At 38.0% G+C, this 26,076-nt stretch overlaps 1 protein-coding gene across 6 annotated transcripts; it reads right to left on the reverse strand.

Moving 5' to 3' along the window:
- Positions 1–30: 30 nt before the first annotated feature.
- Positions 31–25,938, reverse strand: irf2b (interferon regulatory factor 2b). Of its 6 annotated transcripts, none has more exons than XM_079629936.1 (9): positions 25,675–25,938; positions 24,290–24,382; positions 24,068–24,167; positions 19,415–19,588; positions 17,600–17,637; positions 17,423–17,504; positions 14,439–14,585; positions 8,412–8,455; positions 31–1,229 (listed from the first exon to the last, which is right to left on the reverse strand). In XM_079629936.1, exons 2-9 carry the CDS (start codon positions 24,374–24,376, stop codon positions 951–953), a joined length of 951 nt encoding a protein of 316 aa, XP_079486062.1. In that variant the 5' UTR covers positions 24,377–24,382; positions 25,675–25,938; the 3' UTR covers positions 31–950. The 6 variants fall into 6 exon arrangements, with proteins under 6 accessions (XP_079486062.1, XP_079486063.1, XP_079486060.1 ...); XM_079629937.1 differs by having other exon boundaries at positions 25,878–25,932; XM_079629934.1 differs by having other exon boundaries at positions 25,406–25,895.
- Between the last annotated feature and the right edge of the window lie 138 nt (positions 25,939–26,076).

Genomic DNA, 26,076 nt, shown 5'->3' on the forward strand with positions numbered 1-26,076 from the left:
AGATCAGCCAATAGCAAACCACTACCATCCAATCAAATCCCCACAGAGAATATCAAGCCCCGCCCACTTTTGTTCTCCTTCCAGTTTCACTCCGATATACAGAACAAGAGTGAATAAAAGAAGCAGGAGACATGAGAAACTAATCAAAAGCATGTTTTGAGTAAAACAAAAATGAGAAATGAGTCGAATATAAAAATAGAAATGACTGTCTTCAGTCCAGACGACACCGCAAACAACCCAACTCTGACCCAAACAACCCAACTCTGACCCAAACAACCCAACTCTGACCCAGACAGTGTAGTCTGCCATTTATTCTCATGATCACATGATTTTATACACCAGAATCATTACAGAAGCCCTTGTGTGTGTGTGTGTGAAGAAGATCGCACACATTATCCGGGACATGAATACACAGACACAAGACAAGCAGGACATATATATATATATACACACATACACACACACACACATCTTTTTACGTTCACATACAGTAGAAAGAGACACATTAAAAAGATTACATTTTCCTTTAAAAAACAAAACAAATCATAAAAACAAGTGCTCTGTTTCATCATAAAAACCACAAGTTCACACAGGATTTCTTACAGCACAGGCCCTATAATGAAAAACGCCATTGCATAAAGGTATAAAAATATATATTCGCTCGCACTGAAGGTCTTAAGTTAATATTATGCCGTGATGTGCATGTGTTGTGTCTCTTGATGGCGAGCGGATTCGTCTCCATAAGGTGCTCGGGCGGCTAAAGGCAATTAGGCAACGACCTCTCCTAATTACACATTCAGAATGGCTTACGGACTCAAAATCTCCCTGAATTTAAGCTCACGTGTCACTTCCTGTTTGGGAGGATCCCATTGGATGGTCCCCACGCGTGTCCCGTGAGCTCATAGGTCCTGTATTGGAATCGCTGATAGTGTTCTCCACAGGGCCGGTCATCAGCAACTCTTGACGGAGGGTTTGGACGCGTCTGGGGTCTTCATGATGACGCTGGCGCGGTTCTCGTGGGCCGCCGGCGGGCCCGAGGGTCCAGGCGGGAGGGGGGATGAGGGGAAGGGGTTGTTGAGGATGTCCCAGGACGTCCCGCCGGGGAAGGGGGCGGAGTCTCGGACGGTGGTGATCTTGAAGTTGGGCTTGTCGGGAGAAATGAAGGAGGACATGCCGGGAAGGGCCATCCGCTTCTTGTCGTCGAGTCCGAACAGTGCGGCCTGGATGCGCTGCGGAGACACAAGCACCGCCGGTGATTATCACACGCAACCACACTCATATACAGCAATACTCATATTACATACTAGCACAAGGTTTATCAATCTTTTAGACATCAGAGAATCCATGTATAAAGACCCAGTTAATACCGTGAAAAATTTATGTATAAAATATTCTTAAGTTTCTATTACTTACTATTTTTTTTAAATAAATTTGCATGTATTATTGTAATCAAAGTTTCAATTAATCTATTATATTATTTATTATTTAAAAAAAAGATATTTTAAGATTTTTTTATTTAAATAAATATATATATTTTTTAATATTTAAATATTTAAATATTTAATATAATCAAATATTTTAGTTAGGTATTTTCTTTAATTTAAATTTACAAAACATTTAGTTTAATCTATTATAATAAATATTATAATCTTTATTTATTTAATATAAATATTTTTTACTAAAATAAATATTTATTTATTATAATTAAATGTTTTTAGATATGTATTTACTTTCATTTTATTTTATTTGTTTTTCCTTTTTTACACTTATTCAAAATCAATTTGCATTTATTATTTTAATAAAAATTTAGTTTAATCTATTATAATTATTTATTATCTTATTTGTCTTTACCACTAACACCATTTTTAAAAATCAATTTGCAATTTTTTATCAAAACTTAGTTTAATCTATTATAATTATATATTTATCATGTACACTGTTTTAACATCAGCTGTTTTAAACATTTTTAATAAAAAATAGTTTTTTTTACTAGTGTTTAATCTATTATAATTATTTATTGTAGGCATTTTAATTAATTAATTAATTTAAATAAATATTTGTATTAAAATATCTACTCATTTATTTATTATAATAAATATTTTTAGTTCAGTATTTTTACTTTCATTTTATTTGTATTACTTTATTTAGTTTTTACACTGTTTTCCTCTAAACTTCCTCTAAAACCTTCATTTATTTCAGTAATTCAACTTAAAAGGTGAAACTAATATATTATATAGACTCATTACATGCAAAGTGAGATATTTCAAGCCTTTATTTGTTATAATTGTGATGATTATGGCGTACATTTTCAAATTCAAATAAAAAATGTGAATATTGTGAAAAGGTTTTCATAAGCTGTAAACCATAATCATCAAAAACTTAAAGCCGTGTTTAGCTCAGATGAACCAAAACAAACAAGTTGCTGAAATTGTGGAGGTATATAAGATATAAACAGCTGTTATTTAGTTATTTGCTCAATTAAATGTAAAATAGGTTATAAAAAAATAAATATATATATATATATATATATATATATACATATATCCCTTTCGGACCCCAGTTTGAAAAACCCTAATTTTGCAGATACTTCTATAGTTTTATGATTTAGTGCACACTTCAATCCCTCTTTCAAAAGATGATCATTAATAAAATTAATAAAAAAAATAAAATAAAAAAAATTAATAACAAATTCAAAATAAAAGACTTACTAAAAAAAGATTAAATATTGTAGCAGTGTACCTGCGTGTCACACGACCACTAACTGACGTCAGATAACTTTGAACATGCGAATGCTTTGCTAAATCATGTAAATTCCTGCTTAAAACACTTGAGATGCCAGTAAATGTGTATTTTTCACAGTAACTGAGCTCCAGTTCTTCATCAAGAGCACAAACGTGAAGGTTTGCACACACAACCTGTCAATATATTCTTCTAACCAGGAAATATCAGTATATATTTACATGAGTTACAACCTGAAGTTATGTCATAAACACACACACACACACTTCCTTCAGTTCAGATTACGATAATCCCCGCCACGCACCGTTTCCTCTCTGACACACACAGCTTCATGCGCTCGATTGTTCTGTCCAGAAAAGACGTGTTTGGTGTGTTTCTAACGGCACGTCGAATCAATGATTATTTACAGCTCTATTGTTTTTCCTGGCAGAGTTACGACGACAGATCGACTATCACCGAACCGCAGATCTGCCGGCTTCCTGACGCCACACGAGTCACGAGAACGTCTGTCGTGAACACTGAGATCTCAGAAGAAGAGCGCAGAAAGCCTCCACTGAAGCCAAGCATCAACTCAACGCCGTGTTTAGCTCAGATCAACCAAAGTTGCTGAAATGCTGGAGGTATCAGATATAAACAGCTGTTATTAAGTTATTTGCTAAATTAAATGTAAACTAGGTTATAAAAAATAAAATAAAAAATAATAATTATATATATACACACACAGGTGAAACTGGAAAAATTAGAATATGGTGCAAAAGTTCATTTATTTCAGTAATTCAACTTAAAAGGTGAAACTGATGTATTATATAGACTCATTACATGCAAAGTGAGATATTTCAAGCCTTTATTTGTTATAATTTTGATGATTATGGCTTATGAAAACCCCAAATTCAAAATTAGAATATTGTGAAAAGGTTTTCATAAGCCATAATCATCACAATTATAACAAAGGCTTGAAATATCTCACTTTGCATGTAATGAGTCTCACTCTAAAAAATGCTGGGTTGTTTCAACCCAATTTTGGGTCAAATATGGACAAACCCAAACGTTGGGTTAAAATGTTATATTAAAAATTTAACCCAACAGCTGGGTTTATCCATATTTGACCCAAAATTGGGTTGAAACAAGCCAACATTTTTGGGTTAACCCAACAACCCAGCTGTTGGGTTAAATTTTTAATATAAAATTTTAACCCAACGTTTGGGTTTGTCCATATTTGACCCAAAATTGGGTTGAAACAAGCCAACATTTTTGGGTTAACCCAACAACCCAGCTGTTGGGTTAAATTTTTAATATAAAATTTTAACCCAACGTTTGGGTTTGTCCATATTTGACCCAAAATTGGGTTGAAACAACCCAGCATTTTTTAGAGTCTATATAATATATTAGTTTCACCTTTTAAGTTGAATTACTGAAATAAATGAACTTTTGCATGATATTCTGATTGTTCCAGTTTCACCTGTAAATGCCACTTTCATCATCGTGTGATCATCATCCGCCGGGGAATCACACATTCTGTCTTTCATTCTCAATAGTTTCTGATGAGCCGCAGCATTTGCGGGAATCATCGAGACGCCTCACGTCACTCTCTCTCTCTCACGTCTCTCTCTCTCTCTCACGTCTCTCGCTCTCTCTCTCTCCCCTCGTCTCGTTGTGCATCACACTTCTGAGGTACAGGAACCGAAAACACACAGATGCACTCTGGAACTCGCGCGTGTGTGTGGACACACACACACTGAACGCTTGCAAACGGGAACTAGGAAAAGCCACAATCTTACAGGCATCAAACGTTCAATCACAAGACCAGGCATTTATCAAACAGAAATTAGTGCACGTCTGTTGCTTTTGAATCTATATTCTACTAAACAAGCTGAGAAAACTATCATATGCATTTAAAAATAGACCAAAATATTGATGACTCGTCTTGCACTTTTGTTCAGTTTTCTGAGCATTTTGCGTAGTTGTGAGTTGAGTTTTGAGTCGATTGTTTTGTGATGATGATGATGATGCAATGAATCATGGCAAATTGTGCAACACAATTTTTGGCCAGAGATTATGGACACATAAAAACAAGAGAAAACCATTGAAATATTAATAAGTGATTATGTTGTAGTCAATGTGAACTTTTTTTTTTTTTTGCATAGTGAAATAAAACCTGTATCTTTTGAAGCTTGTTTCCGCCACAGAATCAAATATAATTAAAAAAATTATAAAAAAATACTTTTTTTTCCTCAGAATTGCATGTTTATATCTCACAATTCTCACTCTATATCTCGCAATTCAAAGAAATAGTCAGAATTGTGAGATAAAAAGTCACAATTATCTTTTAAAATGTTTTATTCTGTGACGGAAACAAGCTTATGTAGATGTAGTTCGCCTTTTTTTGCCCAAAAATATCAGATAAACACCTTAACCAGCTTTTAATATTTTGTTCTAACCTCATATTTAAAAAATATAAAACATTTTCCACATATTTTAATGGTTTAACCAAACTTATAGGATCATTAAAAACAAAATATCCCTTTACTTTTACCCACTACTGATGATTTTTTATCAGTAATAATTGATGATTTTTTAAAAATGCATTCACAATGCAAAACATTGCAAAGTTATGCACTTTTACAATACATTCTTTGCTAAATATAAGGGTTTTCTGCACTAACCCTTTCCTAAAAAGGCTTACGGTTAAAATGCGTGTTTACATTGTTAGTTTGTAAGCACCAAAATAGATTTATACAGTAAGGTACAGTTGATTTATATAGATCTGGCACGCTTCTACAAGACTAATAATAAAACATGACTGAGGAAATGACCCCTGAGACTACTTTACTCAAACCCAGCTGTGCCATCGCTCACAGCATCACCGTATCACACACAGATCCTGCAAGAAGCCAACGTGAACGACTGCTTAGATTAGTTAGACAAACATTGTCACATTTAACCCTCAGATGCAAACCGCCTGTGAAAACTGTCTTCAAAAGGCCACAAAAACCCTTTCACAGACTCAAGACAGACACAGACGTCCTCTATGCGCATATGCAAATGATAATGTGTGGCATGAGTTGCTGTGTATTCAGTACAAGAGGGCGATAGAGCTGTCTTGAAGTGTCTGTGCCGTCAAACCGATAAGCTACAAACATGTAAACACTAACTTGCTCAGCGAGACGCTCCTCAAACTGTTGCATTTACAGTTAAACTGAAAGACACACAGAAGCATGACGTTTACATGATAGTGCCCCTTGTGGCAATGCTGAGAATGCAGCACGCATTTACCTTTAAGTATTTTAAAGGAGTAGTTCACATTTCCTGATAATTTACTCTCCCCCACACGTCATCCAAGATGTTCATGTCTTTCTTTCTTCAGTCGATTAAGGTTTTTGAGGAACACACTCCAGGATGTTCTCCATATAGTGACTTCAATGGTCCAAACGGGTCGAAGGTCCAGATGTGAGTTTCAGCTTCAAAGTCTCTCACGATCCAGCCGAGGAATCAGAGTCTCATCTAGACAAACTAGCGGACATCTTATAAAAAAAATAAAAAAAATGTATATACTTTTTAACCACAAATGCTCATCTTGCACGTCCACGACTTCATGTTATGTAATCAGGTTGAAAGGTCAGGCGGTAATGTAGCGTAGATAAAAAAACTCCAACTTTAAAATCGTCCGACATCGTTGGTTTACCTTTTATTTGTTTATTTATTTTCTGTAAATGGCGTTTGACTCAGGCCCTGTTTACACGAGAACGCTCGCGGGTGAAAACGTATAAATATTTTTAATCGGATGTGCCTTTCGTTTACACGGCGACGGCGTTTTAAACAGCAGCTTTACCGTATTAAACATGACAAACTGTGTCAGCGTCTCTTTCACTGTCAGTGCTCCACATCGCCACCTAGCCGCCTGGAGTGCACACTACATCCAATCTCACACACTTTTGCGTCACCATGTGCAGATTTCCCCCCATAACGCTCGTCTAAACACAGAATATAGAGTGATAACGCAACGCCACTTTCGCGTTTTCTCTTCAGATCGTTTCCGTGTAAACAGCCTTAGTCTTTACACGTTCTCTTTGTAAACACTGGGTCGGTACTTCCGCCTACATCACGCTTGACCTTTCACCGTGATTACGTAATGCGTTACAGCGAGTGCAAGATGAGCATTTGTGGTTAAAAGTATATAAATGTTTATTTTGTTAAATTAAATGTCCGCTGGTTTGTCTAGATAAGACTCTGATTCCTCGGCTGGATCGTGAGAGACTTTGAAGCTGAAACTCACATCTGGACCTTCGACCCGCTGGACCATTGAAGTCACGATATGGAGAACATCTGGAGTGTGTTCCTCAAAAACCTTAATCGACTGAAGAAAGAAAGACATGAACATCTTAGATGACGTGTGGGAGAGTAAATTAGCAGGAAATTTTAATTCTGAAGTGAACTACTCATTTAAGGAATAATGGAAAAAATATTTATCCATGCACATTTTTTTTTATTCATGTCTCTTAATCTTGAATCAGAATAACTTCCTCTTGCAGCATCAAACCACAACCATCCAATCAAATCCTCACAGAGAAAATCAAGCCCCGCCCACTTTTGTTCTTATTCCAGAAGCGCTTCACTCGCTAATATACAGAATAATAGATCACAACTTTTTTTATACCAACTTTAAGTGCATTCTGACAGTGTGAAATCAAACGTCGTACAGTATGTTTTCGGCTTTAGCCACAATTCAGTTCTTCACAACCCCTGAAGCTGTTGCATTAAACCAACAAACAAAGCATTCTGGGAATTGCTTGTACACACCCATTAAAAGCACTCTTCGTTTGGTTATTTCTTTTGGCCACTATCACTCAGCAATTTTGTAATCGGAAACAATGGTAAATGTTTTTTTAAAGTGGTGGTTGATTATGATTTGACTTTTCTAGCTGTAGTTAGTGTGTAATGTTGTGTTTTCTAACTGTAGTTAGTGTGTAATGTTGCTGTTTGATCATAAACAACATCTGCAAAGTTACAACGCTCAAAGTTCAGAGCAAAGGGAGATATTTACTTTTACAGAAATAGTTTTTTAAGAACTACAACAAACGGCTGGTAGAGACTACACGACATTCCTCCCGTTAGTGACATCACCAACCCTGAAATTAGCATAAACCCCGCCCCCTGAACACGATTTATAGATTATCATGACAGAATATGCTAATCACTGACTAGAAGATAACTACACATTCATCCACTAACCATTCAGAAATGTCCTGTTCTTCTACATGTTGTCACTTCTTCTTGAGTCTCTCCATCATTGTCTGACTCCGGTTTGAACAAAAAGGCAAAAAGTGTGTGTGTGTGTGTGTAGCTCTGATTACCTCAAACAGACACACTGAAATTTTCAAAAACTTTTAACCTTTTATGGTCAAACCGGAGTCAGACAATGATGCGAGCTGTTGAAGCTCCGCCCCCTGTCCCGGGAGCAGCAGCTCATTTGCATTTAAAGGGACAGACACAAAACGTTGTGTTTTTGCTCACACTCAAAAAGTGACACTTTAACATGATATATAAAAATATCTGTGGGGTATTTTGAGCTAAAACTTCACACACACACTCTGGGGACATCAGAGACTTATTTTACATCTTGTGAAAAGGGCATTATATTATACCACCCCTTTAAATAGTTTGTTTGCACATACCTCTTTGGAGTCTTCCTCGCTGGCGCTGTCTGTATCGCTCTCTGCTGGAAGACAAAAGAAAAGAAATCAGACTGATTCATCAGGGATTTCCTGACGGACAGGTTATCGGGTATGGGTGGATAAAACAAAGCATGGGAAAAAATAAACAAATACTCAACTGTTTGTAAATCATGAATATTTAACCCTTACAGGTTTGAAAAGTTTTAACTGATTACTGACTGAGAGAGACATATCCTCAGGGACAGTCATTATACATCTAATGCTTTAGATTTAACGAGGAGCTATTCTGCTTTTTTTCTCCACGTTCTTCTTTTTTTTAGTGTGTAATGTTCCAGTTCTTCTCTATATCAGTGTCAGTGTTTCTGAACTCCTGAAACGTCTTAATTGTAGTCTCGAGTTTCTTCCGGGAACGAACATGTCACAATATTCCTCATTATAATAATTAATGCGCAGAATAAAGGGGCGGGGCCTGGTTGAGTTAGTTAGTAGTGTGCTAAACTGGCGGTTATGGTAAGGGGCGGGACATTTCCCAAACACACTCGAAGCGCTCGACCAATCACAACACACTGCTCCAGCCGACCAATCAGAGCACAGTGTGCTTTTCAGAAGGAGGGGCTTCATAGAGACAGGAAGTGAACGGAGCGTTACTGACAGACTGGGAAGAGAGGAGCCGCAACAATGGAGAATATGAGGAAAATAATCAACATTCAAGCAGGAAAACTTGTTCTAGTAGAGCCTGAGAACACAAGTGTTGTGGAGGTACTGGACATTATAAATCATGAATACCAGAAGAAAGTCTAGCATTGTGTTTACCATAAATATCTCAACACTTGAGCAAGACATTTCATCCCGTAAAACCGTAAGCTTTGAGCCCCAGGCACATCTGAGAAAGAAAAAAAAGGATTGTTGATTGGAAAACAACAGGACATGAGTCAACATTCCCGTCCGTGTGCAAACACACCGGCGAGAGAAACTGTACGGTAAACTCCACGCCACTAAAACAAGTTTTCATAAGCCAAGCCCCACATTTCCAAGTTCATCTCACGTTCAACACGGTCAAACGCTGCAGATAAAGGACATCATTAAGTATTTTTCAACTACTCTAGGAAGTCATTTGCATTCCTGACTCGTAACTCGCTCCCGTGGGGAAAAGGATAAAACGGCAACACTTATAGAAGGAAGTGCTGTGATCGTAAGCTTGGGTCTAGTAGTGTTGTGGTCTTGGGTCACTTCACGTGTTTTTTCATAGTCAGAAAGAGTGTGCTAAATAATAGGTATAACTATTACTATCACTCATTTACAGTTAGGGACTGACTAACCAAGAGTATTAAAGTATGGAAGCTTTGTTTCCACCACAGAATGAAAAATAAAAAAGGTAATTGCGACTTTTTATCCCACAATTCTGACTTTTTTCCCCTCACAATTGTGAGTTTACATCTCAACGTCGCAAATGTGTGTTATAACGTCAGAATTATGAGATATAAATTCACAATTGTGAGAAATATACTTGAAATTCTGACTTCTTTTCTCAGAATTGCATGTTTATATATCGCAATTCTGACTTTAATACGCAATTGCATGTTATAAAGTCAGAATTGTGAGATATAAAGTCAGAATTGCATGTTATAAAGTCAGAATTGTGAGATATAAAGTCAGAATTGTGAGATATAAAGTCAGAATTGTGAGATATAAAGTCAGAATTGCGAGATATAAAGTCAGAATTGCGAGATATAAAGTCAGAATTGCGAGATATAAAGTCAGAATTGTGAGATAAAGTCAGAATTGTGTGATATAAAGTCAGAATTGTGTGATATAAAGTCAGAATTGTGAGATATAAACAATTCTGAGGTAAAAAAAAGTAATCTCTTCTCTGATGATGTGGGCGGGGCAACCTGTCACTCACATGAGATCAGCCAATAGCAAACCACAACCATCCAATCAAATCTATTCATCATATATCGAGTGATCGAGTCTCTTCAGGAAATTTGGACTAAACCGGTCAATTCATATGGATTAGTTTTCAGATTCAGATTCCTAATTTCGATTCCAATAAGGTTAAAAAAAAACATTTAGTCTTATTGCCAAACATTTAACTGTAGCTGAATACCATGAACGTGTTAAATAACACTTACACAAGGAACGTTTGCCTGTGGTTTAAAAAATACCATAGAAAAACAACGAGCCTAACTAATATACATATCAAGCATTATTAAAGACAAGTAAACACTCAGTAATTAAAAAAAGAACAAATCAAAAATGAGAAAAATAGCAACAAATAGATACAACTGAACAAAGACAGGATTGAGGATTCAGGAACATAAACTGTAATCCATATGTAAAGTAACACTGTACTTTATAAATAAAATATACATTATAAATATAGTGAGGAAAGTGATTCAGTGAAGAACGAGTTAATTTTCTCTTTGTCTTCTGTTGTTTGATCCGTGTTATTATAGAGACGGCAGCAGGAATACTAGTACTGTCACTTTAAGACTGGCCCAATATAGTTACACAAGTCGTGTCACGATAAAAGGAATCAAAATTTTAATTCCATAGCAAGCATTCGATTCCAGACTTGAAATCGATTTTCCAAACCCTACTCAAAGTGGTAGTTGCGTAGCTGTCAATGGAGGGACAGAAATCTCTCAGATTTAATCAAAAAGATATTAATTTGTGTTTTCGAAGATGAACGAAAGTCTTACGGGTTTGGAACGACATGAAGGTGAGTAAATAATGACAGAATTTACATTTTTGTGTGAACTAACCCTTTAAAGGAACACGTCGACTTTGTGTGACTTTATCTTATTCCCCGTATCCCCCAGAGTTAGATAAGTCCACACACACCCTTCTCATCTCCATGTGTGACGCACCCACCGCTAGCCTAGCTTAGCACAAAGACTGGAGGTAAATGGCTCCAGCTAGCGTACTGCTCCCAATAAGTGCCAAAATAACATTTTCCTATTTACATGTTGTGATTTGTATAGTCACAGTGTGTACAAATAAGAAGGTCACATGACACATCTTCTAAAACGTATACACACTGGGAACTGTATTCTCAGAAGGCGAAGCACTGCTACTTCTGCGGAGGGATTTGCTCGCAGCGCCTGAGACAGAGTGTTGCGCTAATCACGCTAGCAGTGCTTCGCCTTCTGAGAATATAGTTCCCAGTGTGTATACGGTTAGAAGATGTGTTATTTGTACACACTGTGACTATACAAATCACAACATGTAAATAGGAAAATGTTAGCGTTATTTTGTCACTTATTGTGAGCAGTATGCTAGCTGGAGCCATTTACCTCCAGTCTTTGTGCTAAGCTAGGCTAGCGGTGGGTGCTTCAGACACGCACGGAGATGAGAAGGGTGTGTGTGGACTTATCTAACTCTGGGGGATACAGGAATAAGATAAAGTCACAAAAATTCGACATGTTCCTTTAAACACTTTTTAGTACATGAAGAACGCCTTTGCAACTGCATTTCACAAGCAAAATACCACTCACTATGCAAATCTCGCCCATTATAGCATGTAGTGTGTAACTGGACTTCTATAACACAATGAGTGAGGAGCACATGCAGGTGAGAGAGTGAAATGGTTTATATATTAACTGTGTTGCAGAAGTGCGGCTGGCGTGACGCAGACGCGTGTCCTTGAGACGAGGGCCTGATCTCTAATGGACATTGAACAACACGACCAACACACACGGCCAGCACACAGCTCAACGCCTCGAAACATCACTCAAGATTTGCATTTACAATTAAAACCTTTTTTCTCAAATAAGGAGAGCAGTTACACTGCAAAAAAACATATTTTCTTACTTTTTCAGTAAAAATATCCAAACATTGTTAAAATACAGACACATTTACTTGAAAAACAAAAATTAAATGTTTTAAAACGAGAAAAAATATCTGCCAGTTGGGTCAAAATAAACTTCAAAATTATTTTTCTGACCCCATTGGCAAATATTTTGTCAAATCTATCAGAATTAAACAAGAGTAAACATGTCATTGTGTTTCTCAAGTAAATGCATCTTGATTTAGGAATTTCACTGAGTAAGAACGAAGTACCTTTGTTTATTAAAAGAAAACGCATCTACTTTGCAATAAATTATTTGCTTCCTTAGTATTTCTGTCTTGTTTGTGTTTGTTTGTGTGTGTGTGTGTGTGTGTGTGTGTGTGTGAGTGTGTTAAAAGAACACGAGCTCTTGAAGCTCCGCCCCCTGTGCCGGGAGCAGCAGCTCATTTGCATTTAAAGGGACAGACACAAAACGGTGTGTTTTTGCTCACCCTCAAAAAGTGACTTTAACATGATATATAAACATATCTGTGGGGTATTTTGTGCTAAAACTTCACACACACACTCTGGGGACATCAGAGACTTATTTTACATCTTGTGAAAAGGGCATTATATTATAACCACCCATTTAAAGAAAGAGTAACAGTGAAACAACTCAATTGTGATTAAATGCACGCAAGAGCAAATCTATCGCCTGTATCGGCCACTGAAAAGCAAACAAGGTTTGGAAATTCCTCTTGATTAAAAAGTGGAGATCCTTCAGGGAATGGTGAGGAGGACAGGATTGGCTCATCGCGGCTCAAACACACACCTTCTCCTGCACGCGTGCCACAGTTCAATGTGTGGAAATGCCCAAATTACTCCAGCAAAATTCAAAAAGATGCAAGTCTCAGAAGGCCATGCTGGATTAATATGAATATAGTCAAGGCTAATTTATGGAAGCTTGTTTCCACTATGGAATAAAAACATAAAAAAGGTAACTGGTATTTTTTTTTTTAAGGTAATTTTTTATTTCACAATTATGACCATTTTTTCTCTGAATTCTGAGATTCACAACTGCAAGTTATAAAGTCAGAATTGCAAGTTTATTTCTAAGAATTGTGACTTTATATTTTATAATATATATTACAAATCTGACTTTTTTTCTCTCAGAATTGCAACTTTTTATCTTGCAATTGCGACTATTTCTCAGGATTGCAACTTTATATCTCACAAATTGCAATTGCCAAAAAAAGTCAGAATTGCACGATATAAACTCAAAATAAAACAACTTTATATTTCACAATGGGACATTAGAACTTACAATAATAGGAAGAGAGTCAGAATTGTGAGTTTATATCTCGCAATAAAAACTTTATAATTTGCAATTGCAAAAAAAGTCAGAATTGCGGAATATGAATTCGGAATTGCGACTTTATTTCTCAGAATTGTGACTATTTCTTAGAATTGTGATTTTTTTTTTCTCAGAATTGACTCTCTTTCTCAGAATTGTGACTTTTTCTCAGAATTGCGACTTTATTTCTCAGAATTCTGACTTTTTTTCTCAGAATTGCGACTATCTCGCAACTTTTGCGAAAAAAAGGCAAAATTGCATGATATAAACAGTACTGAGGGGAAAAAAATTCTGAATTATGAGATATAAAACAAGTTTATATCTCGCAATTTGGACTTTATAACTTACAATTGCAAAAAAAAGTCAGAATTGCAAGTTTATATCTCACAAATCTAGCGGAATTGCAAGTTTATTTTGCAATTCAAACTTTATATAAACTAGTAATTGCGAAAAAAAGTCAGAATTGCGGAATATAAATTCAGAATTACAAGTTTATATCTCGCAATTGTGACTTAATTTCTCAGAATTGCGACTATCTCGCAACTTGCAAATGCGTAAAAAAAGGCAACATTTAATTATATAAACAGTTCTGAGGGAAAAAAAGTCAGAATTATGAAATATAAAACAAGTTTATATCTCGTAATGCGGACTTTATAACTTGCAATTGCGAAAAAAAGTCCAAGTTGAACGTTTATATTTTACAATTCGGACGTTTAACTTATAATTGAGGGAACAAGTCTGAATTGTGAGTTATAAATTTGCAATTGCAAGTTTATATCTCTCGATTCTGAGCAAAATAGTCAGAATTGAAAGGTAAAAAGTTGCAATTACCGTTCTTTTTAATATTCCGCGGCGGAAACACGCTTCCATTCTAAAGGGACGCGAGTGTGTGCGTGACACCAACCTCCATACGAGGAGACGGGGGAGATCTGCAGGGGGTAGAGGTCGCTGGAGGTCACGGCCTGATCCTCGTTCTCCGTCACCACCTCGATGGTCTGACACACGTCAGGGAGATCGTTGATGATCAGGTGGTCGTCCCGCCCATCCGCCTCTGAGGAACGAGAAGAGGGAAGAGAGAGTGAGTATGGAGAACAGTGAAGTGGGAAGTGAGTGTGTGTCTTAAAGGGGGCCGTATCTGTGTGTGAGGACAGATGTAGCCCAACTCTATTTCCCATGACTCCATAATGCAATGATGCAGTGGAAACCATGTTAAAAACAAATTAACCAGCTGAAAGGGCCCTTTTGTAAATGAATTACGTTGCTGTTCGTTTTTTGCTTTGCCAATTTCAATGTGTATCGCAAACCTCATATCAATGCTGACTTACACAAACAAACACACACTAAGCTCACCTTTTACCCCAATAGTGTGCATTACCGAGTCTGGAGGAGAACAGTGGACGTGGATAAACACAGAAACAAGGAGATCTGGATAAACCGGTTCGTGACAGAATGATAGGTGTCATGTGATCATATCACAGCCTAAATGTTAAAGGATGAATCTTGCAAAAACCTGAATTATTTCAACTATAAAAAAATTTTTTTGCATAAATTCCATATGTATTTATGTGTCATTTGTTGTGCTGAATATGTGCATGTTGATTTTAATTGAACAAAAATCTAAATTTGTGTCAATTAAATAAAGCTGAAACAAAATAAAATATAAATATTTGTTGAATATTACGAAATAAAAAATTGGTGGCTTGGTAGTATAGGGGAATATGTTTAAGTTGAGGCACTAATATTATTAAGAGGAAATAACTAAAAGTAATTAAAAATAAAACTGAATTAAACATAAATAGCAATATTTAAATGACAAAAGAAAAAAAAAGACTAAATTAACATGAAAAAACTAAAATTAAAATAATATTGGGCTGGGATAGAACGATACACATTAATGAAAATTAATGAAATTTCTGAATGGGAATTTGGTGGGGAAAATTGGCATGAAAAAAAAGTCTGAAAAATTATTTTTTAAAGCATACTATAAATGTCATTTTTTCCTTTGATTATGGGGTGAAATATTGACCCAGTCTGCCATTCATATTTCAATACTAAAGGCAAATCAAAAGCTCTTTAATAATGCAAACCGCCGCCATTGTGAGACACTGTTTATGTTTATGAACACGGCTGCTGGCGTGAGAATTATAAATCCCACTTTTATTTTATGAACTAGGACAGGAGAGGCACTGCAAAATCAAGAGAAGCCTGAAGCATTCTGGGTATTTGCAACAAGTGACTGAGGAACACTGAACAAAATGCTGTTGTGTTTTCAAGGAGCCTTTCATATTCTCTCAAACCACAAGTCATGCTTTCTTTTTCTTTTTTTAAAGAGACACCTAAAATAACCTTGAGAGAACACATTTAACAGAGCTTTTTGTATTAGTAATAATACATTTTAATAAAATATTTTCAATGTTATTTGATACATGCATTTAATAAATATAGAAAAAGGTATTATTGTTATTATTATTATGATTCATAAATAAAAATATAAAATACACATCAAGCCATTAAAGTGTTTTGTTTTAAGTTTCTCTTTAAAAAAGCATGACTTCTGCTCTGGTTGGACAGAATTGTATTATATTATTATTATTATTATTTTGTTTTATTAAAATTCATGTAAACTTAAAATAACCCTGAAACCAAACACTTTTCAATGGCTTGATGTGTAGGTATTATTATTATTATTATAATTATTTGTATTTTCATATATAATAAAAAAATATGTATTATTATTTATTATTAATAATAATAATAATGCTTTGTATTTTGTATCAAATATTTTGAAATTATTATTTTAATTATAATTATAACAACAACAAAATATTTTGGGGGGAAATTATAAAAAAAATATTATTAGTAAAATAATAATAAATACGCATCAAGCAATCCACAAGAGTTTCAGGTTTTTTTTTTGTTTTTGTTTTTTTAAAGCATGAGTTTTAATACTCACTTGAATAGCACTTAAAGGGACAGTTCACCCAAAAATCATCATTGACTCTCGATCAAGTTGTTCCAAACCTCAATGAAGTTCTTTCTTCTAATCTATTGAAACATTCCCAACATTCTTCAAAATATCTTCTTTTGTGTTCAATTGTAGAAAGAAACTCATACAGGTTTGGAACAACTTGAGTAAATTATGACAAAATTTGCATTTTTGAGTGAACTATCCCTTTAAGTAAAAAAAAAAATTTGTTTGAATTAGTGTCAATAAGTCCTGTTTTTAAGACACTCATCAAGATGGTGTCATTTATCAGCCAACATTAGAGAATCAATACCTGGTTGTGTAGAAAAGTGTGAACATCTGATCATCTTTAAATCTGAACATGTCAAATGTGACCCTGGACCACAAAACCAGTCACATGGGTCAATTTTTTTAAATTGAGATGTATACATCATATGCAATCTGAATAATAATCTCTCCATTGATGTGTGGTTTGTTAGGATTGGACAATATTTGGTCGAGACACAACTATTGAAAATCTGGAATCTGAGGAGCCAAAAAATTTAAACATTGAGAAAATCTCCTTTAAAGTTGTGCATTTATGTTCACGATTGTGCTGCATTCACTCACAAAAATACATGTTTTATATATTTACGGCAGGACATTTACTAAATATCTTCATGGAACATGATCTTAATATCCTCATGATTTTTGGCATAAAAGAAAAATGGATAATTTTGACCCGTACAGTGTATAGTTGCTATTGCCACAGATATACCCGTGCGGCTCCAGACTGGGTTTGTGCTCCAGCGTCACATGTGTGTAGTAATGAGTGTAGAGATAAAAACCAGATACAGTTTCAAATCCAGTCCTGTAGAGAACAGGTTCCACCCGAGTGACGTCACATGACCGCGGCACAGGTGTGCAGGGTGGATCTACTGTACCTGTGCTGTAGTAATCCTCCTCCTGCTTCACTGTCACTGGGGAAGAGCCGTTGCTGTTTTCCCAACTGGAAGCCTCAGGACACTGGTTAACACACAGCACACACACATCTGTGTCATTACAGCTTTTCTGACTGCACACACAACAATACACACACACCCAAAAGTGAGAGTCCGTACCTTTATCTTTTCTTCTTTTTCAGCTGCTCGCTTCTTTCCTTTGAGAAACACACACACACACACACACATCTAGATCAATGCATGCAAATCATGAAACCTGTCAAGAACATGTCAACATTTTGTCCTTTTCACCCCAAAATCAAATAGGAAATTATTAAATTTAATTATATATTTTCATATATTATTGAAATTATATTTGCTATTTATAATTATATGATAATGAAGCCATTTTAGGGCCATTAAGATGTTCAAGTGACTAAATTCTATATCAATTTTAGCAAATTATTATATTTAACATTATATTCAGAATTATTATAGTTAACTAACACTAAAACCATGAAAAAAGTGTCACTTGAAATAAACTAAATTTGACAAAAAAAATCAAATGTAAAAATCAAATTAAAAAAACTTCAGCTAGTTGCAACATTTCTTATTTTCATGAAGTTTAAGTTCTACTAAAATAACTAAACTGAAATAATAATTAATAAAAACTTTAAACATATTGTTTAAAAACAAAAACACAACAAAAATACCAAAACTCTAAAATTAAAATGAAAACAGAAAATATATAAATAAATATAAGGTAAAATACTAATAAAAACAATAGTATGTCAGTGAAATGCCACTGGTGGGTTTGATTAAACAAACTTTGATCACAGAAATGTCTTTAAACTCCACATCATCAAGTCCAGGCATGTCGGAATAAAATGAAGGTGCGTCTCTGTGAGGAAGTCAGTAGCAGTGTTTACATGGACCCTCATAATCCCATTGTAACCGGACTAGTAGCACAGTCAGAATATATAATAAATAAATAAATAAATCACGTAAATCAGAATGAATTGGTCAAATCAGCAGTCCTTGTTTCGGACTGTCAGCGGTTCTTGTGCTCATTGTCTCCTAATCAGGACCCGAAATAGATCCATATAAAGTCTGCTCTTTAAAGGGGGGGTATAATGCCCTTTTCACAAGATGTAAAATAAGTCTCTGATGTCCCCAGAGTGTGTGTGTGAAGTTTTAGCTCAAAATACCCCACAGATATTTTTATATATCATGTTAAAGTCACTTTTTGAGGGTGAGCAAAAACACACCGTTTGTGTCTGTCCCTTTAAATGTAAATGAGCTGCTGCTCCCGGCACAGGGGGCGGAGCTTCAACAGCTCATGTCCTTTTACCTCACACACACACACACACTGAACATTTCAAAAACTTTTAGCCTTTTATGTTCAAACCGGAGTCAGACAATGATGGAGAGACTCGAGAAGAAGTGACAACATGTAGAAGAACAGGACATTTCTGAATGGTTAGTTGATGAATTTATGCAGATTATGTGTAGTTATCTTCTAGTCTTTGATTAGCATATTCTGTCATGATAATCTATAAATCGTATTCTGGGGGCGGGGTTTATGCAAATTCTAGGGTTGGTGATGTCACTAACCCGGGAGGAATGTCGTGTAGTCTCTACCAGCCGTTTGTTGTAGTCCTTAAAAAACTATTTCTGTAAAAGCAAATATCTCCCTTTGCTCTGAACTTTGAGCGTTGTAACTTTGCAGATGTTGTTTATGATCAAACAGCAACATTACACACTAACTACAGTTAGAAAAGTCAAATCATAATCAACCACCACTTTAAAACAAAGAAAAGAAGTGATGTAGGAGGATAGTTAGTGCAAACAGCAGGAAACTATGTCAAAAAATCTATTCTGATTTGAAGCTTGTGACATATAAACGCACACATAAACCCGATGACTTTCTTTAGCGGTCATGTAAACGTTATAGCGGTGTCCATGTAAGCGTATGGATGTGTGTCATCGACTGACCTCTCTTTGAGTGCCTCTCAGACGCTGACAGCATCTTGTAAACTCTGAAGGCGTTTGTTCCCTTTTTGATGCTTTTGTCCTTCACCTCTTCTATGTCCGGCAGGGAGTTCATGGCACAGCGGAAGTTTGCCTTCCATGTTTTGGGGTCCGGTTTGTCGCCTGCTTGATATTTACCTAAAGAAATGGCAGTGGAGACACCAGATACACTTATAATAGAGAATGACATTTCATGATCACTTCAGCTTTTAATATATGTATTGCCTTTATTAGTTATGAAAATACAGATGTAGAAGAAACTCAAACTATACATAAGAATGAGAATATCATATATACATTTCATATAGTTTTGGAAAATAAGTGTCCCCCCACACACCCCATCAACCCACTAGTACAACCCTATCATCCCCCCACACACCCCATCAACCCACTAGTACAACCCTATCATCCCCCCACACACCCCATCAACCCACTAGTACAACCCTATCATCCCCCCAGAGCACCCCAACAACCAACTAGTAAAACCCAAATACCCTAACCCTAACTCTAACCCTAACAACCCTAGCATCGACTCAGAACACCCAATCAACCCACTAGTAAAACCCTAGCATCGACCCAGAACACCCCAACAACCCACTAGTACACCCAAATACCCTAACCCTAACTCAACTAGTAAAACCCTAGCATCGACCCAGAACACCCCATCAACCAACTAGTAAAACCCTAGCATCGACCCAGAACACCCCAACAACCCACTAGTACACCCAAATACCCTAACCCTAACTCAACTAGTAAAACCCTAGCATCGACCCAGAACACCCCATCAACCAACTAGTAAAACCCTAGCATCGACCCAGAACACCCCAACAACCCACTAGTACACCCAAATACCCTAACCCTAACTCAACTAGTAAAACCCTAGCATCGACCCAGAACACCCCATCAACCAACTAGTAAAACCCTAGCATCGACCCAGAACACCCCAACAACCCACTAGTACACCCAAATACCCTAACCCTAACTCAACTAGTAAAACCCTAGCATCGACCCAGAACACCCCATCAACCCACTAGTAAAACCCTAGCATCGACCCAGTACACCCCAACAACCCACTAGTACACCCAAATACCCTAACCCTAACTCAACTGGTAAAACCCTAGCATCGACCCAGAACACCCCATCAACCCACTAGTAAAACCCTAGCATCGACCCAGTACACCCCAACAACCCACTAGTACACCCAAATACCCTAACCCTAACTCAACTGGTAAAACCCTAGCATCGACCCAGAACACCCCATCAACCCACTAGTAAAACCCTAGCATCGACCCAGTACACCCCAACAACCCACTAGTACACCCAAATACCCTAACCCTAACTCAACTGGTAAAACCCTAGCATCGACCCAGAACACCCCATCAACCCACTAGTAAAACCCTAGCATCGACCCAGAACACCCCATCAACCCACTAGTAAAACCCTAGCATCGACCCAGAACACCCCATCAACCCACTAGTACACCCAAATACCCTAACCCTAACTCAACTAGTAAAACCCTAGCATCGACCCAGAACACCCCAACAACCAACTAGTAAAACCCTAGCATCAACCCAGGACACCCCAACAACCCACTAGTACACCCAAATACCCTAACCCTAACTCAACTAGTAAAACCCTAGCAGACCCAGAACACCCCAACAACCCACTAGTAAAACCCTAGCATCGACCCAGGACACCCCAACAACCCACTAGTACACCCAAATACCCTAACCCTAACTCAACTAGTAAAACCCTAGCAGACCCAGAACACCCCAACAACCCACTAGTAAAACCCTAGCATCGACCCAGGACACCCCAACAACCCACTAGTACACCCAAATACCCTAACCCTAACTCAACTAGTAAAACCCTAGCATCGACCCAGTACACCCCAACAACCCACTAGTAAAACCCTAGCATCGACCCAGAACACCCCATCAACCCACTAGTACACCCAAATACCCTAACCCTAACTCAACTAGTAAAACCCTAGCATCGACCCAGAACACCCCAACAACCAACTAGTAAAACCCTAGCATCAACCCAGGACACCCCAACAACCCACTAGTACACCCAAATACCCTAACCCTAACTCAACTAGTAAAACCCAAGCATCGACCCAGAACACCCCAACAACCCACTAGTAAAACCCTAGCATCGACCCAGAACACCCCAACAACCCACTAGTACACCCAAATACCCTAACCCTAACTCAACTAGTAAAACCCTAGCATCGACCCAGTACACCCCAACAACCCACTAGTACACCCAAATACCCTAACCCTAACTCAACTAGTAAAACCCTAGCATCGACCCAGGACACCCCAACAACCCACTAGTACACCCAAATACCCTAACCCTAATTCAACTAGTAAAACCCTAGCATCGACCCAGAACACCCCAACAACCCACTAGTACACCCAAATACCCTAACCCTAATTCAACTAGTAAAACCCTAGCATCGACCCAGTACACCCCAACAACCCACTAGTACACCCAAATACCCTAACCCTAACTCAACTAGTAAAACCCTAGCATCGACCCAGAACACCCCAACAACCCACTAGTACACCCAAATACCCTAACCCTAACTCAACTAGTAAAACCCTAGCATCGACCCAGAACACCCCAACAACCCACTAGTACACCCAAATACCCTAACCCTAATTCAACTAGTAAAACCCTAGCATCGACCCAGTACACCCCAACAACCCACTAGTACACCCAAATACCCTAACCCTAACTCAACTAGTAAAACCCTAGCATCGACCCAGAACACCCCAACAACCCACTAGTAAAACCCTAGCATCGACCCAGAACACCCCATCAACCCACTAGTACACCCAAATACCCTAACCCTAACTCAACTAGTAAAACCCTAGCATCGACCCAGTACACCCCAACAACCCACTAGTACACCCAAATACCCTAACCCTAATTCAACTAGTAAAACCCAAGCATCGACCCAGAACACCCCAACAACCCACTAGTACACCCAAATACCCTAACCCTAACTCAACTAGTAAAACCCAAGCATCGACCCAGAACACCCCATCAACCCACTAGTACACCCAAATACCCTAACCCTAACTCAACTAGTAAAACCCTAGCATCGACCCAGAACACCCCATCAACCAACTAGTACACCCAAATACCCTAACCCTAACTCAACTAGTAAAACCCTAGCATCGACCCAGAACACCCCAACAACCCACTAGTACACCCAAATACCCTAACCCTAACTCAACTAGTAAAACCCTAGTATCGACCCAGAACACCCCATCAACCCACTAGTACACCCAAATACCCTAACCCTAACTCAACTAGTAAAACCCTAGCATAGACCCAGAACACCCCATCAACCAACTAGTACACCCAAATACCCTAACCCTAACTCAACTAGTAAAACCCTAGCATCGACCCAGAACACCCCAACAACCCACTAGTACACCCAAATACCCTAACCCTAACTCAACTAGTAAAACCCTAGCATCGACCCAGAACACCCCATCAACCAACTAGTACACCCAAATACCCTAACCCTAACTCAACTAGTAAAACCCTAGCATCGACCCAGAACACCCCAACAACCCACTAGTACACCCAAATACCCTAACCCTAACTCAACTAGTAAAACCCTAGCATCGACCCAGAACACCACAACAACCAACTGATACACCCAAATACCCTAACCCTAACTCAACTAGTACAACCCTAGCATCGACCCAGAACACCCCAACAACCCACTAGTACACCCAAATACCCTAACCCTAACTCAACTAGTAAAACCCTAGCATCGACCCAGAACACCCCATCAACCAACTAGTACACCCAAATACCCTAACCCTAACTCAACTAGTAAAACCCTAGCATCGACCCAGAACACCCCAACAACCCACTAGTACACCCAAATACCCTAACCCTAACTCAACTAGTAAAACCCTAGCATCGACCCAGAACACCACAACAACCCACTAGTACACCCAAATACCCTAACCCTAACTCAACTAGTAAAACCCTAGCATCGACCCAGAACACCCCATCAACCCACTAGTACACCCAAATACCCTAACCCTAACTCAACTAGTAAAACCCTAGCATCGACCCAGAACACCCCATCAACCCACTAGTACACCCAAATACCCTAACCCTAACTCAACTAGTAAAACCCTAGCATCGACCCAGAACACCCCATCAACCCACTAGTACACCCAAATACCCTAACCCTAACTCAACTAGTACAACCCTAGCATCGACCCAGAACACCCCACAACAACCCACTAGTACACCCAAATACCCTAACCCTAACTCAACTAGTACAACCCTAGCATCGACCCAGAACACCCCACAACAACCCACTAGTAAAACCCTAGCATCGACCCAGAACACCTAAAAAACAACCCCAGCAACCATTCAAAACTCCCAAACAACCACAACAACACCAACAACAGCTCATCTTGGCAAATGCAGAACAGCATCCTCACATTGTGACTGAGTTTTAAACAGGTAAGCACACACTATTTTGTTCAGAGAATGAGATTTTCACAGGAACGTTCTGTCTGTATGTGTGTGTTTGTAACATGCATATATGTCAGTATGTCATCATGCTGACTGCACCTGTATGTATGGCCCAGTTTCGGAAGAGAGGCGCATCTTTCTCCACGTCCCAGCCGTGTCGCGCGGCGTGCATCCATGGAATCTGGAATATTCTCTTCTCCTGCAGGCAAAGAACATGCAAAACATGTCACGGAGCGAGACACACCCTGCGTGTGTGTGTGTGTTTAAAATGACAAAACGTAGTTTTCACAAATCAATGCTATAAAAAGACTAGCACAGTACCTTGTTGACCCATTTGAGCCCCGGTATTTTACACGAGTTTATCTGCTCTTCCAACCACGGCCTCATACGCATTCTCTCTACCGGCATGCTGTCCTAGAGAAAGAGAGAGAGATCTGGAATTTGTCAAAGTTTGACAGCAACTTTTCCTCCTTCAACAGGTTGTACATTCCTTCATGGCTTTCCAGGAAGCAAGATGACAAACTTTAACCCCATTTCTGAAAACAAAGCACTAGGGGAGACCGTCTGAATCACGATTTACTGAAAGTTACAGCAAACAAAATGATTATGAGATTATTGGTTTTTGCTCCATGAGTCAGGCCCTGAATGACAACACAAACAGAGGATGTTGAGCGTGTGTGTGTGTGTGTGTGTGTGTGAGAGAGAGAGTTTATCTAAGAACGAGTGCATGTGGCTAAACCTGTATTATTGACCATGCATGATGATGACAGACATCAGAACTGCTTGATGCTAGAATGTGCAAATCCAAAGTTACCGATTAACCAATTTGAGCTCATAAAAAGGTTTATAGTTAATCACAATAAAATCTCACTCTTTAAAATCATCCGTTTGTCGCGAAGACCTTTGAGCTTTTATGGTCCACTAAGACCTACGAGTGAACAAAAGGCACAGAACAACAACAACATGCATTTCACAGCATAACTTTACTAACATGAGAAACTGAATTATGGCGCAACATTGTTAAAACACAATCTATTAAACCGCACAAAACCATAACTCAATAACTGGGGAAGCAATGCATGATGAAATATTGGTATTATATCAGCTGATGTTAGTGATTTCTAGCTCTTGTATTGGATATTTCACTGTTTCTGCATATATTTCGATTTTTTTTTGCCAACATACATTAGATTATACGCTATATTTCTTAAAGAAACCCGTTTTTAACGCATGTTCTGTGAACATCAAGCTATATTTAACAGCTTATCAGACCGAATTAGGATACAGATATTGGTGCACTTCATGACAGACTCTTTCCAACACCCTGTACTTGCCCATGTAAGTCAATAACAATATCCACAAGTCCATGCAAACTTCTCAACAACATAATTTTGATAATAAAACGCATGTTATTCGTTAGGTCTGCACTGTACTTACTGTAAAATGACATGGTGGCGTCCAATGTGACCCAATCATTCTTACAGGACACTGAATCAGAAGACTTCAACCTCCTCAAATAAGTGTGTTAGTGTTGTCAAGTCAACTCAAAAGTGAAAATAAACATTCCTTGATTCCCATTGGATCCAAACACCCCTTGACTTTCGATTTTACACTCACCCCAGCAACTCTACGTGGCCTACAGCATAAACATGCACTTATATTCATAACGAGCCCCCATAAATACATGCGGAAATGCGATCTATTACCTGCGACGCGAGGAAATCACTCCAGGAATAAAAGAAAATAGTCCGTGAAGAGTCTTGACAATTTTGTAGTTCTCGATAACAAAACGAAAAGTCAAATGGGTTTGATTTCGCTCTTCAGATCGAAAGCAAAACAAGTGAAGGAAACAAGCGTTTGGGTGGAAATCCCCAGTGTGCGTGTGTGTGAGTGTGTGTTGTGCGCTTACTTCGTGTTTACAAATCCTACTATGGCGCAGAAGTGTCTCATTAATATTAAGGACGTAGCGAGCCGTTCGCGAGCTGATTGGACGGCATATGGAGAAGTGGGAGGGAATGATGTCATGGGGAAGGCTTGACTCATGAATATTAATTACGCAGTGAGACGTTCGCACACCGATTGGCTGAAATGCAGAGTTGTTTATGAGT

This window comes from Phoxinus phoxinus, assembly GCF_949152265.1.
Source record: "Phoxinus phoxinus genome assembly, chromosome: 12".
Classification (NCBI taxonomy): Eukaryota; Metazoa; Chordata; class Actinopteri; order Cypriniformes; family Leuciscidae; genus Phoxinus; species Phoxinus phoxinus.

What these genes read in the sequence shown, in the direction of transcription:
- irf2b (XM_079629934.1), bottom strand. Translation starts at nt 25,444, where the DNA reads ATGATTGGGTCACATTGGACGCCACCATGTCATTTTACA. An exon ending in AAACTGGGCCATACATACAG is followed by an intron (nt 19,589 to 24,067) that starts GTGCAGTCAGCA and finishes CCATTTCTTTAG; the next exon opens with GTAAATATCAAGCAGGCGAC. An exon ending in TGAGAGGCACTCAAAGAGAG is followed by an intron (nt 17,638 to 19,414) that starts GTCAGTCGATGA and finishes TGTTTCTCAAAG; the next exon opens with GAAAGAAGCGAGCAGCTGAA.